This window comes from Arachis ipaensis, chromosome B9 (genome assembly GCF_059453495.1).
Source record: "Arachis ipaensis isolate K30076 ecotype BB chromosome B9, ASM5945349v1, whole genome shotgun sequence".
In the NCBI taxonomy this organism is placed as follows: Eukaryota; Viridiplantae; Streptophyta; class Magnoliopsida; order Fabales; family Fabaceae; genus Arachis; species Arachis ipaensis.
Window position 1 is genome coordinate 131,607,672 of NC_142444.1, and position 14,453 is coordinate 131,622,124.

Consider the following 14,453-nt stretch of genomic DNA (forward strand, 5'->3'; position numbering starts at 1 on the left):
ATTGGAATGATGAAAAGGTATATGAATATGAATTAAGCACATTAGGACTGCTTTGAATGTAGAATAAGTGATGTTGGATTGAAAATTTAGTAAAACTGGGGTTTAGAGATTTTTGGTAAAAATAGATTTTTAGTGAACTTTGACGGATCATATCTTGAGCTACGGCCTTTGGAATTTAATGATTTTTGTATCAAAATAAAGACAATTCAAAGAACTTTAAAACGGTATTAATTTTGTAGAAATCTGAATTTTGTAGAGAAAGATATGATCGTCGAAGTTGGTGTCCAAAATCTGAATTCTGTGATGTTGTAGAATTTTTAGTTTCTGGTTTGTGTATGCACGCACAGCCTTGTGCGCACACACACGTTGTGGGCATTTTTGAAAGCGTGCGTACGCACACCCTTGTGCGCAGTGTGCATGCACACACGGGGATATGGCTGATGTTGGGAGCGCTAGCACGTCTTATGCGCACACACAACCAACGAAGTTTTACAAGTTGTGTGCCCACACAGCCCTGTGTGCCCGCACACGCTGGGAAGTGCGTTCTGTTGGGGACGTTCGCACGTTCTGTGCATACACTCAACAATAAAAATTTTACTTTCTGTGCGTACGCACAGCCTTGTGTGCACGCACACTTTCTGAAAATTCTCCTGGGCTTGCATACGCACAGCCCTATGCGTACGTACACTGACCTATTTTTCAATAAAAACTTGTTTTTAACTGTTTGACCTTCCTGATGAGCTTGCAAACTTTCGTAACACTTACTTAACACCTTTTTACTAGTTTTAGGATATTGAATCAAGGGAGAGAATAGCAAAGGAATAAAAAGGGTAATTTTGGTTGAGTTTAGAAGATGGCGATTTAAGCTTGGTAATTTCTGTGGATGAAATCAGAGGAGAATTAATGATGATTCATGAGAATGATGAATGAGTTAAATTGAGGTTGAGTATGAAATTGAGACAAGATTAATGATGAGTGTGATTTAAGAGTGTGATATTGAAATTGAATATGATCTGATTGTGATATACCTGCCTGGGTAGATGCAGTGGAATGATTCTACTTGCTCCGGGTTTGATCTGAACTCCTGGGGTAGATGCAGTGGTTAGCCTCCACTTGCTCCCAGTTGAGGATAATTTGAGATTTGTAAAATTATCTGAGTTTCAGATTTCCTTGGGTAGATGCAGTGGGTCGGCTCCACTTGCTCCAGGTTGAGATCCGAGATTCTGTTGACCCTGTGTCGTAAAATGTATCCGGACACTTATACCTTTCCGAATGAGCTCTCCTCCATGGATATTTTATTTTGATCTTTGAGCTTGGGGATGCGCGCTCACAGGGACTGTCCAATGGTTAGCTACCAGGACATGTCGGCTTGGCTTTGTAACCGACAGATGATATTATCGGCCATAGGGTAGGCATACATCATTTGTATTTGTTTTGACTTGTTTGGGTTTTCCTTTTTGTTTTGGATTACTAAACTGTTCATATATGATATGTTACTTGAGTAAATGCTACTTGCTCTAATTGTACCTTAATTGTGTATTACTTGTCTGTATTGCTTGTGTTTGTACAACTGAGAGGTCTCTCATGCTGGTGTCAGTTGACGCTGAGGGCTGTTCCTGATGAGATGAGTTGATGATATAATTGAATAATGATGTTGGTCATTAAATGAGACAATTTGAGCTCCCTGGGTAGACACAGTGAAGTGATTTCACTTGCTCTAGGAAGAGAATAAGGCAATTGGTATTGAAGTATTGAGTTCGAATTGCTAGTTTTAGTTTTGTTCTGAATTGAGTGTTAAGAGGTTCGGAAATAGGGGAAAGAAGGTGATGATTTGTCTAGTCTTAGTATCCCTTAGAGTAGTTATCTAATTCATGGATTAGAGGGAACCTAAGATGATTAAATGAATGAGGGAAGTTTAGGATGTTTAGTGAGTTTTTATTATAATGCATTGTATTTATTTTGCACTTTTACTATACTGAGAACCCGTGGGTCGGAGGTTCTCATTTTGTATATATCTCTTATTTTTTAGATGAAGGTCCAGGTGCTCAGCAGTGAGCTATGCATCAGAAAAAACTTTTGTTTAGAAAATTATTATATTTTTGAGAGATGGCGAAGATTATTATATTTTTGTTTTATATTGCTTAGATTCTCTCCACTTTTGTTTAGAAAAAACTTCTGTTATGTATTTTATCCTTTTGAAAACTTGCCTATAGAGGCCTTTATGTATATTTTGGGAGAGATAGGACCTGATGTTGTCAAACTGTTTTTATTCTGTACCCTAGCCGACCTAAACTTCGTGGGTCGCTGATGAATGGATTTTTGTGTGGTCTAGAATTCACAAATGAAGTCTCGTTGCAATATAGTTTCTAAACCAACAATAATCCTTTCATACAAATTTTTTTTGTCACAAGTACAAACCCCTAAAATCTATAAACCGAAGTATTTAAACCTTGGGTCATTCTCCCTAGGAATTGTGATAAAGTGTCTTGTTATTGGTTTTGAGGTATGTTTTGGGGTTTTTGAGATATTAGACATGAAATGTAATGGCAATGAAAATAAACTAGTAACTAAAAAAGGTCTTGGCAACGTTTGGTGGTTGAAGAACGAAACTCTCGCACGATCTAAAATTTTCGCAAATAAATTCCCGTTGTAAGTATAGCTTCTAGACCGACAAGAATTCCTTTCTTACAAAAACTTTGGTTGTCACAAGTAACAAAACCCAATAAAATTTATAACCGCAGTATTTAAACCTCGGGTCGTCTCTCAAGGAATTACAGGGCAGTATGATTTATTATTGGTTATGGAAAATTGTATGTTTTTGGGTTTTTGTGATAAGGAACAAGTAATTTAAATGAAAAGAAAATTAAATTAATAATTATAAAAATCTCTTGGCAAGGTATGAGAAATTGAAGTCCTATCCTAGTTATCCTTATCAGGTGTGATGAGAATTAGATTCTGCTCCCACTTTAATTAACCCTTGCTAAACAAAGGAGAGTCAAGTGGACAAATTAATTTGATCCTCAGGTCCTAGTCAACTCCTATGGAAGGACTAGAGTTATTGGAGTACAAATTAATCAGCAAAGAATTCTAATTTCAATCAACAGCTGAGTTTGATAACTCAAGTGTTGCTAATTATTTAACCAAAGCCAAAAGGGGAAAATAAATCTGAATTGAATTGAAACCATCATAATTAAAACAATCATTAATCTGAAATACCTCAAATTGCATTTAAACATAAATTCAAATCCTAACATGGAAAGTTTGTAAATCAATAATGAAAAGATAAATGACAATTAAAGTAATAGAATAAATAAAAGTAGAAAATAAATTAAAGGAATATTGAACCTGTGATTGAAGAGATCATAGCTTAAACATAATAGAAATCCTAAATCCTAATCCTAAGAAAGAGGAGAGAGCCTCTCTCTCTAAAACTACATCTAATCCTAAAAAAATGAGAGTTGTATATTGTCTCTTTTTTTTTATTCCTCCATTCCCTGGCTTATATTCTGTGTTTCTGACTTGGATTTGGGCCGAAAAAGGGTCCAGAAATCGCTGGGGGCGTTTTCTGCAGATTCTTATACGTGGCGTCTGTCACGCGTTCGCGTGGGTCACGCGTACGCGTCATTCACGCGTACGCATCATTTGCGTTCTGCTCAAGGCACGCGTCCGTGTCTTCCACGCGTTTGTGTCGATGCCATTTCGTACTAGGCACGCGTTTGCGTCGTCCATGCGTTCGCGTCGCTGCCTTTTCTTCAAAACTCCATTTTTGTGTTTTCTTCCATTTTTGTAGGTTTTCTTTTTGTCCTTCAAGCCATTCCTGCCTTATGAGATCTGAAAATACTTAACACACAAATCACGACATCGAATGGTAATAAAGGATAATTAAAATTAATATTTTTAAAGTATAGGAAACATGTTTTTCACATATATCATAAAATAAGGAAGGAATAGTAAAACCATGCAATTTACATGAATAAGTGGGTGAAGGATTGAATAAATCATTCAATTTAAGCACAAAATACATCATAAAATATGGGTTTATCAGTGGTCAAGGATCTCTATCCTAATCACTAACCACAACATGAGAATTGGCAAGGATCAACCCCATTAAGTCATCCTCCAACTAATAAAGGAAAGTCAAATGAGCTATGTCAATCCAAGTCCATAAGTCCTAGTTTTCCACCAAATCAATTAGTGAGATCTAGCGTTAATGGCTCCCAATCGTCAATCACTTGGACATTAGTAACTCAAGAGTTCCTAAGTTACCTTCCCAAGCCAAGAGAACTAAAATCTACTCTAAAATCCAACCAAGCATTTCATCAAACACTTGAAAGGCACAAAAGGAAAGCATAGTAAAATTGCAAGGAAAGTAAATCTACTCTACTCAATTGCAAGGAATTAAACAACAACAAATCAAATGAACAATAAAGGAACATGAATCATAAAAATGCATTAAAGAAAAATGGAAAGAACAAAAGTGCATCAATATAAAAGTAGAGAATTACAAGAATTAAATGCTAAACTATAGAGAAGGGATGTAGAAGAAGAAGAATTACAAAAAGAAAAGTAAATCAAAGTATGAAATTAACATAGAACTAAGAAATTCTAATCTAGATCTAAAACCTACTCCTAATTCTAGAGAGAAAAGAGAGCCTCTCTCTATAGAAACTAACTAAAGCATCATAAAACTAAAATAAAACTCACTAACTAACTAGATGCCTCATCCCTCTTCAATCCTTGGGTCAAATAGCATCAGAAATGAGTTGGATTGGGCCCAAAATGCCTTAGAATTCGCTGGCCACGAATTTGCATTTAATGAATCACGTGCAAATCAGCGTGTACGCGTACAGTGCGCGTGCGTGACCCTAAACGTGATGCAACTATGGAAACTTTTATATCATTTCGAAGCCCCGGATGTTAGCTTTCCAACGCAACTGGAACCGCATCATTTGGACCTCTGTAGCCCAAGTTATGGTCAATTAAGTGCGAAGAGGTCGGCTTGACAGCTTTTGCGATTCCTTCATTTCTTCATGAGTTCTCCATTTTTACATGCTTTTCCTTCATTCCCTTGATCCAATCTTTGCCTCCTAAATCTAAAATCACTTAACAAATATATCAAGGCATCTAATGAAATCAAGGTGAATTAATTTTAGCTATCTTAAGACCTAAAAGGCATGTTTTCACTCTTAAGCACAATTAAAGGAGAATTTACAAAACCATGCTATTTCATTGAATAAATGTGGGAGAAGGCGATAAAATCCTCTAAATTCAACACAAGATAAACCCTCCAACTGGGGTTTCTCAGTCGCGACTAGTGACTAATTACTTATGCTATATATCTATATTCCGACTTTATCATATTCTTCTTCATGGATTTAACTCTATATCGTCTTCAATTTACGCTTTATGTTCCGTTTGACAATACGTGGGTGTTATGACCTTGTGATTTTATTTTTACTCTTTTTAGGCTTCTCGATTAATACTCCCTTCAATTATACTTATAATTATGTATTAAAAATCTACCTGAGAGTCGTACCACCTTATTATCATTGACTTATAACTCGAGCATAAGGATTTGAATATTAGGATGTTATATTTATGGTATCAGAGCAGTTCGTCCTCGTGAGCCTGAGGGGTGGATTGCTTATGCTTCAATGCATACTCTGAATTGTGCATGTGCTACTTAGGATATCTGATTGATATGTTTAGCATGAAGTCTATGAGTATACTTTTGGGGGGATTGAAGTACTTAACTTGAGATATTGAGACTAATCACCTTGATATCGCTTGTTTTGTGTGGATATGACCCGAAATGGAAACTCATGGACGAGGTCGCGGATGGAGAGGAAATGAGGAACCCACTCCTACTGGCAATCAAGCTGGCTTTCTAGCTGTAATGACCCAACTTATCAACACTATGCAAGCTAATGTGGCGGCTGTCAACCAAGCGACGGGAAGGATGAACGAAATAGTAATAGAGCTGGAGGAAGTTCAGTTGCAGGTCCGATGACATTGGAAACCTTTCTAAAGGTCAATCCTCCCACATTTAGAGGATCGACTGATCCGACGAAGGCCGATAATTAGTTCCAGGCTGTAGAGAGGGCAATGCAAGTACAACATGTACCAGAGGATCAGCTAGTCGAATTCACTGCTTACCAACTGCGTGGGGAAGCACAACATTGGTGGCAAGGAGCTCACCATTTGCTTCAACAAGGGAATGAAGATGAGGCTATCACCTGGGAGAGATTCAGGGAGGAGTTTTACAAGAAGTACTTCCTGAACTCCGCGAGACAGGCTAAAGAATTGGAATTACTACAACTGAAGCAAGGATCTATGACTGTGGCGGCTTACACAAGCAAATTTGAGGAGTTGTGCCAATTTTCAAGGGTTTATCAAGGTGCCCCTGCAAGGTATGAGGAATGAAAATGCATGAAGTACCAAGATAGCCTGAAGGATGACATTATGAGAGCTGTGGCACCTCTTGAAGTCAAGAGCTTTGCAGAATTAGTCAACAAGAGCCGTGTGGTGGAAGATAGCTTAAGGAGGAATGCAACTGCTAACACCAAACATGGTGGGAACCATGGTCGAGAGGGTGCGAGGTATCTTGCCCCAATGGGTCAGGATTTTAAGAGAGGAGGTCATAACCAGCAGCCCCAGCAAGGCTAAGACAATTTCCGAAGAAACAACAATAATATCCATCAAGGAAGGAAGTATGGGAAGCAACCTCATAATGAAATGACTTGTAGGCAGTGTAGAAGCTATCATCCAGGAACTCCATGTCGAGCTGGATTGGGACTTTATTATAGTTGCGGAGGAGTTGGACACATGTCTTGGAACTGTCCTAAGAAGGTCAACCTGAATGCTGCCAAGGCCCAACAACCAGGTCGTGTGTTTACTATGACGACGGAGGATGCCGTTAGATCCGACGGGATGGGAAGAGGTAAGTGAATGATTGGCAACAACGTGCTAAAAGTACGCTTAAGTTGGTAATTGATTTTGGCTATCATAGATAGAAATCTAGTGAATGTCGGTTATGCTAAGTTGTGGTTTAGTACTTGAGGAAATAAGTGATAGGTTTAGTGAGCTAATGCCAATAGTGATTCACAAGTAGTTAAGTTTAATTGTGGCTATGAGGTTAGATTGATTCTAAAATAGCTGTATAAATGACTAGAGGTGTAATTGGATTCGTGCTTAAATTTTTATGGATAAATTATTGGACCTTGGATGATGGATTTGGAAGACAGTAAATTGAAACATTGAGGTTGTAGTGCGGTTAATTTGAAGGAAACGGTGAAGGGTGGTGAGTTTCGGTTTAAGGGAAGGTTTTATGATGGGTGTGATGAACATAACATCTGATTAGTTATTGAGAGAACTTATATGAAGATTTGATATCGAACATTTTTTAGGACAAAAATTTTTGTTAGGTGGGAAGGACGTAAAATCCGGTCAAACCGTGTTTAATTAAATATAAATTAAATATGAGCAAATATGGTTAGAAAATTTAGCAACAGGAATTTGAAGATTTAAATATGATATTTGAACTCAGAGGATTTTTCAGATTTAGAAAATGTAATTTTGGCTAAAAACCGCGTCAGACCGTGAAATGGCAAAATAACCGGCCGAATCGGTTTAAGTCTGTCCGATACTGTGCGAGAATAATTAAAACAGTAGAAAACCTTAGAAAAATAATTAGAATTCAAAACCGAGCACTAATTCTAAAGGTTTGGCCCAAAATTAGGTCAAACGGGCCAAAAACACTAACGGGTTCACCACAGCTTAAATTAACCCCGATTTAGCCACTTCACCCTCATAAACACAACACCACAGCTAAGAAAGGAAGAGAGAAAACCCTAACCCCTCTTGATCTTCAAACTACCATAACTTTCTCTCCAGTGCTCCGATCGATGAGCCTTTTGCAGCCACGCATCGTCCTCGACGAGCTCTTCAAGTCTATCTAGGTTATGTGGTGAGTTTCTCAATGAAATATTCCCAGTTTCATTTTTTCTTTGGTATTTCAAATTTGGTTTGGGTTTTGAGAAAATCTTGTGACTTTGATTGTTTAGGGGTGCTCTAGTATGAGCCATTGGTGAATTCCATCAACCAATTTCGTGGGTTAAGGTCATGAGCCTTCTAACCCTTGTAATTTATGACATTTAGTGAGCCCTAAGTTGATGTATGTATGATATTAGTTGTGTTAGAGTTGTTGGGTGAGATTTTGGTGCTCTTGGGAACTTGAATTTGGCTTGCGAAACTCTTGGTGGAGTTTAAAGCTAGTGCTTGGTGGAAATTTACAAGGAAGGATCAAATTATTGTGACTACAAGAGGTATGGTTTAAGTTTCATTTAAGTACCATAAGATGTGATGAGGATTCCAAGGTTAAATTTCCTTAGGATTAGGTTTGAATTATGTATTTGGATGAATTTGATGTGCATAGATGGTATATTGTGGTAATTGAAGGTTTGGATGAGATTAGTGTAATAGTGCATAATTAGTGCATTGTTGGATTTTGTATTTGATAAGGAATTGTTTGAATTATGAGTTATACATGTATGTATATATATATTGATTGGTGAATTTTGGACCAGAGGCTGTGAATTTTGGGTCGGAGGCTAGAAGAGGTAAGGAAGGTAAGTTGAAGTGTGTATTGTGTGATAATGCATGATAATTTTGATGAGTGTGATATTGTTTTTGATTATAGAGATGGAAGTTGAATGATGATAATGTTGGGTAGTGATATTGGGTTTGTATGCTTGTGGATATTTATAAATGAAAAAGCTTGGTGATGTGGACATATGATGGTGGAATGATGTTTTTGTGATGTATATTGTTGAGGTTTACATTTTTATAAGTAGAATGTGGGTATGGAATGAAAGATCTATGTGATGCTAGGAGTTGGAAAGATGAAAAGGTGTATGAATATGAATTAATTAAGCACATTAGGACTACTTTGAATGTGGAATAAGTGATGTTGGATTGAAAATTTGGTAAAACTGAGGTTTAGAGATCATATCTTGAGCTACGGTTTTTGAAATTTAAGGATTTTTGTATCAAAATAAAGACAATTCAAAGAGCTTTAAAACGGTATCAATTTTATAGAAATCTAAAATTTGTAGAGAAAGATATGATCGTCGAAATTTGGTGTCCGAAATCTGAATTCTGTGATGTTGCAGAATTTTTGGTTTCTGGTTTGTGTGTGCACGCACACACTGTGTGCATTTTTAAAAGCGTGCGTACACACACCATCTTCACTGTGTGGCACGCCCTCTTGGGCTGAGCAAAGGCGTGGCATGCCCTGCATCTAACGTGGCACGCCTGATTTGGGATTGCTATCAGGGATCCTGCTTGCCTTCATTGTAACACCCTACCACACAAAGCTTTACGCTTAAGCCATAAAACAGAGGTGGTGTTGTATTATGACCTCTAAAACAAAATATATACATAATAGTATCTGAAAAAGAGTAATATATGAGGAGCCCTGGAAAACAGATAAAACAAAATTACAAAATAAAAAGCGCATCGCTCAGAAAACGAGATTACTTGCGAGCTAAGAAACCTAGAGATCATAGGTGTAACTAAGTAGAAAGCGGGAATGGAGAGTCAAAAGTACAGAATAACAAGCTCCTAACTCAACCTGCGAAGCTAAGGTTGGCAGGAGAATATTTACATATATATACATATCCCGAAAACCCAAAATACATAACTAAAAACTTAACTCTCCTTAACCCTCTAGGAGGGACAAAATAAACAAGTTTCTTTGAGAGAAAGCTAAGTACATATACATAAAGCTGTACATCAAAATAAACACAGAGACTACTCTGCTTCAAAAGTCCAGACGCCTAGCGAGGAACCTCTCGACCTGCATCTGAAAACAACAACACAGTATGGGGTGAGAACCAGAGGTTCTCAGCACGGTAAAGGTGCCACGTATATAATATATAAGGTCCTGGGAATGCCAGAGGCAATCCTAGAACGCCGACACTTAGATTTTAAAACTTAAGTTACTAAATAGAAACCACAAAGGGGTAAGTATTCTAAGGAATTCCAAATTCATCTTAAACCTAACTTTAATACTAACTTGTCCACCTTTCCTCCGTTCCTCCATCACCAATGTTATTTCACAGACAGTCAAGCAGATAAAGACAAACACAAATAGAATACAAGTTCTGCAGTTAATAGTTATACATTTAGCATAGCAAGTACATTCAGGCACACCCAGTTAATGCACAACAAGTAATTCAAGCAATATGCATACGATGCATGCCTTCCCTATGGCTGATGAGGCTCATCTGTCGGTTATCAAGCCAACCCGACAAGTCCGGTTTTCTAAACCATGGACTGCCCCTGACGCGCATCCCCAAGAGTCTATATATAGCTTTTTCTCAAATATATATGAAATTGCTCAATGGGAGTCAACCTTCCTGGGAATTTAGAGTGCCCGGTCACATCTTACGTTGTAGGGTCAACAGAGTATCGAGTGTCGACCTGGAACACGTGGGGGCAAGTCACAGTACTTTACCCAGGAAAACTCGTATCTCAAATAAATTGAGTATATAATGCCAAAACAATATTCATAACCATTGTAATCTTCGCAAAATCATATCATACATGCGTTAATATCATATATACTCCAATTTATACTCATTTCCATATTTATTTCACCAATTTTTCTACTTTACTTCACCCCCAAGTTATCTCAATTTCCTATCTCCATCCTAATACTAGACCTCATAGTATGATCTGAGACTAAAAGGATGAAAATAGAGGTTTAGAAGTTTAAAATCCAGTTTAAAAACTCAAAATCTAGTTTTGCAGAAAATAGGGTCACGCGTACGCCTTGCTCAATCACCGGCAAAATCTTATACAATTCTTCGTCATTCTGATGAGCCTTTAGGAGTTCAGCTTTGAAATCACTTGAAATCTGTAGCTGACTTAAGCAAAAAGTCCCAAACTCTTCTCTAACTCCTAGTTTCAAACCTTGGAATGCTTTTAGTAACTCTTCCTCTTGCAGCATCATCCAAGTAGCACATAGAGATTTTCGACTCAAGGCATCTGCCACAACATTTGCCTTCCAGGATGGTAGTTGAACTCGAAGTCATAGTCTTTCAGAAGCTCTATCCACCTTCTCTAATGCATATTTAACTCTTTCTACTTAAAGAGGTACTTTAAGCTCTTGTGATCTGAGAAAACTTAAAACTTAACGCCATAGAGATAGTGTCTCCAGATCTTCAGAGCAAACACTACAGCAGCAAGTTCTAAGTTGTGAGTCAGATAGTTCATCTCATGCGACCTTAACTACCGCGAGGCATATGCCACGACCTTACGGTGCTGCATCAGCACGCATCCTAAACCCTTCAGTGATTCATCACAGTACACTTCGAACGGTTCACTCGGCTCAGGCAACACCAACACGGGTGCGGTAGTCAATCTCTGCTTCAATGCTAGAAAACTCTCCTCGCACTCAGGAGTCCAAACAAAAGGTACATCCTTCCTAGTCAGCTTGGTTAAAGGTTAGGCGATCTGTGAAAACCCCTTTAATGAATCTCCGATAATAGTCCGCCAAACTTAGGAAACTCCTGATCTCCGTCACTGAAGTTGGTCGCTCCCAATTCATCACTACTTCAACCTTAACAGGATCTACTGCTATCCCCTGCTTGCTCACCACGTGGCCAAGAAACTTCACTTCAGTCTTCCAGAACTCACACTTAGATAGCTTAGCATACAACTTCCTACCTTTCAAGATTTGCAGCACATGTAAACCATGATCATCTTCTGCATGATCATCTTCTGTCTTAGAGTAAATAAGAATGTCATCGATGAATACGACAACAAACTTATCCAGATACGGATGGAAAATTCTATTCATGTAAACCATGAATATCTCCGGAGCATTAGTCAATCCAAAAGACATCACTGTTTACTCACAATGACCATAGCGCGTCCTAAAGGCAGTTTTGGGAATATCCTTATTCCTAATCCTTATCTGGTGGTATCCGGATCGTAGATCAATCTTAGAAAATACACCGGCTCCTTGTAACTGGTCCATTAGGTCGTCAATTCTTGGCAATGGATATTTATTCTTTACAGTAATCTTATTCAGCTGCCGATAATCAACACACAAGCGCATATTTTTGTCTTTCTTCTTTACCAGCAGTACTGGCGCTCCCCATGAGAAACACTCGATCGAATATAGTGTTTACCCAATAGATCTTCTAGCTGAGCCTTCAGCTTGGCCATTTCTAGAGGTGACATCCTATAAGGAGCACACGAGATTGGACCAGCTCCAGTCACCAACTCAATAGCGAATTCAACCTCTCGGTTAGGTAAAAATTTGTCAATATCATCCGGAAACACCTCTGGGAACTCACAAACAATCGGAATCTGCTCCAAGCTTTGGTCATCACCCGAAACACCCATAGTTAATAGCATAATGCCCTGATATTTAGCCCCAAAATAATTCACCATAATCGAGTTCAAATAATAGTGATTCACCATGACAGACGCTTCGGACCCTTCCGGCATAAAGCATACCGTTTTCTCAGAACAATCAAGCAAGACATGGTTCTTGGACAACCAATCTAGTTCCAAGATGAGATCAAGACCAGTCATCGGCAGACAAATCAGATCATGCACGAATTCACATTGTTTTACTCGAAATGGAACTTGTGGACATCCTAACCTAGTCACCATAGCTTCATGGGTAGCATTATACACCTTTAAATCATAACCCAAGATCCCTATTTTCAATCTTAACTCATCATCCTTTTCAAACGCAATGAATGAATGTGTTGCTCCAAAATCAAACAATGCACTTAAAATTTTACCGGCTATCTCACAATTACCTCTAATCAGTGTCTCTGACCCCTCAGTGCCTGCTGCAGATGTGGTATATACTCTCCCTGGCTGCTGCACTCTACCAGTCTCATATTTCTTCTTTTCTGGGCTACTCCAAGCTAAGTGCCTGGGTTGCCGGCAGAAATAGCACACTCCCATACCCAATTTGCATGGAACTCCTAGATGATGCTTCCTGCACCTCTGACAGTTCAAGTCCTGCTATGGCTGTTTCCCAAATCTTCTTCCTTGATTAGTATTGTGAGTTGGCCTCCTGAAGTTGCCTCGCCCCTAATTGTTTTGAGGGACAAAGCCTCCATGTTTGAAGCTCCTGCCCCTCGGTGCAAAGTTTCTCCCCTGATTCCTCTGAAAAGGCATTCTCATGCTTCCTTTCTCTGCTGTCACCTTCATCACACATTCTTCAGCCACCCTACTCTTGTTTACAAGTTCAGAGAACACTCTGATCTCCATTGGTGTCATGAAGTTCAGAATCTCACTCCGAAGACCTCCCTCATACTTGATGCACTTCTATTCCACAAAATCCCCTAGAGCGCCTTGACAGATGCGAGAGAATTGGCATAATTTCTCAAACTTATTGGTATACTAAGTAATCGTCGTCTGCCCTTGCTTTAATTGCATCAATTCAAGTTCCTTGGCATTCCTAGCCAAACTGGGAAAATAATTCTTGTAGTATTCTGTTCGGAAAAGTTCCCAGGAAATCATGACACCATCTGACTGCAGGATTCGTCGTATTCCCTGCCACCAATACTGTAGCGCCCATTCTATTTCTTGGACCCACTTATCAGCCTCAATGGGGTTCGAGGTTCCCCGGAAGGTCGGAGGGTGAACCTTCAAGAATGTGGCAAGCGTAATAGGGCCATCTTCATTATTATTCCCATGGTTCCCATTGTTTATCTGGTTTTCCAGAGCTTTGGCTGTTGCCTGCATAGCCGCAGCCATGTTTCCTAAGGCAGTCATAAAGTCTACAGGGTTATGATTATTACCTGTCGCTTCAGGAATAGCATTTCCTATTCTGCCACTACCTCGCCGACATCTGGTCCCTATACACACAAACAACTGATATCAAGTTGATCAGTCTCAATATCGTAGGTCTAGTACTTTATGTTCCAAATGCATGCTCATGAACGTTTCTGCCACATATATCAGTTAGATATCCTAATAGCACATAAACACATACACAGAGAATGCACAGAAGCATAGTCAGTCCGTCCCTCAGGCTCTATAGGAACGAACTGCTCTGATACCATAATGTAACTCCCTACCACACAAATCTTTACGCTTAAGCCGTAAAATAGAGGTGGTGTGGAATTACAACCTCTAAAACAAAATATATACATAATAGTATCCAAAAAAGAAAAATATACGAGGAGGCTTAGAAAACAGATAAAACAAAATCGCAAAATAAAAAGTGCATCGCTCAGAAAACGAGATTACTTATGTGCTAAGAAACCTAGAGATCATAGGTGTAACTAAGTAGAAAGCGGGAATGGAGGGTCAAAAGTACAGAATAACAAGCTCCTAACTCACCCTGCGAAGTTAAGGCTAGCCGGAGAATATTTACATATATATACAAATCCCAAAAACCCAAAATACATAACTGAAAA

At 38.7% G+C, this 14,453-nt stretch overlaps 1 protein-coding gene and 1 pseudogene across 1 annotated transcript; one reads left to right on the forward strand and one right to left on the reverse strand.

Moving 5' to 3' along the window:
• Positions 1-5,806: 5,806 nt before the first annotated feature.
• LOC148546351 (uncharacterized) lies at positions 5,807-6,948 on the forward strand (annotated as a pseudogene).
• Positions 6,949-12,141: 5,193 nt separating this feature from the next.
• On the reverse strand, positions 12,142-12,990 carry LOC107615881 (uncharacterized). Its single transcript, XM_016317900.1, has one exon. It carries the CDS (start codon positions 12,988-12,990, stop codon positions 12,142-12,144), a length of 849 nt encoding a protein of 282 aa, XP_016173386.1.
• Positions 12,991-14,453: the final 1,463 nt, after the last annotated feature.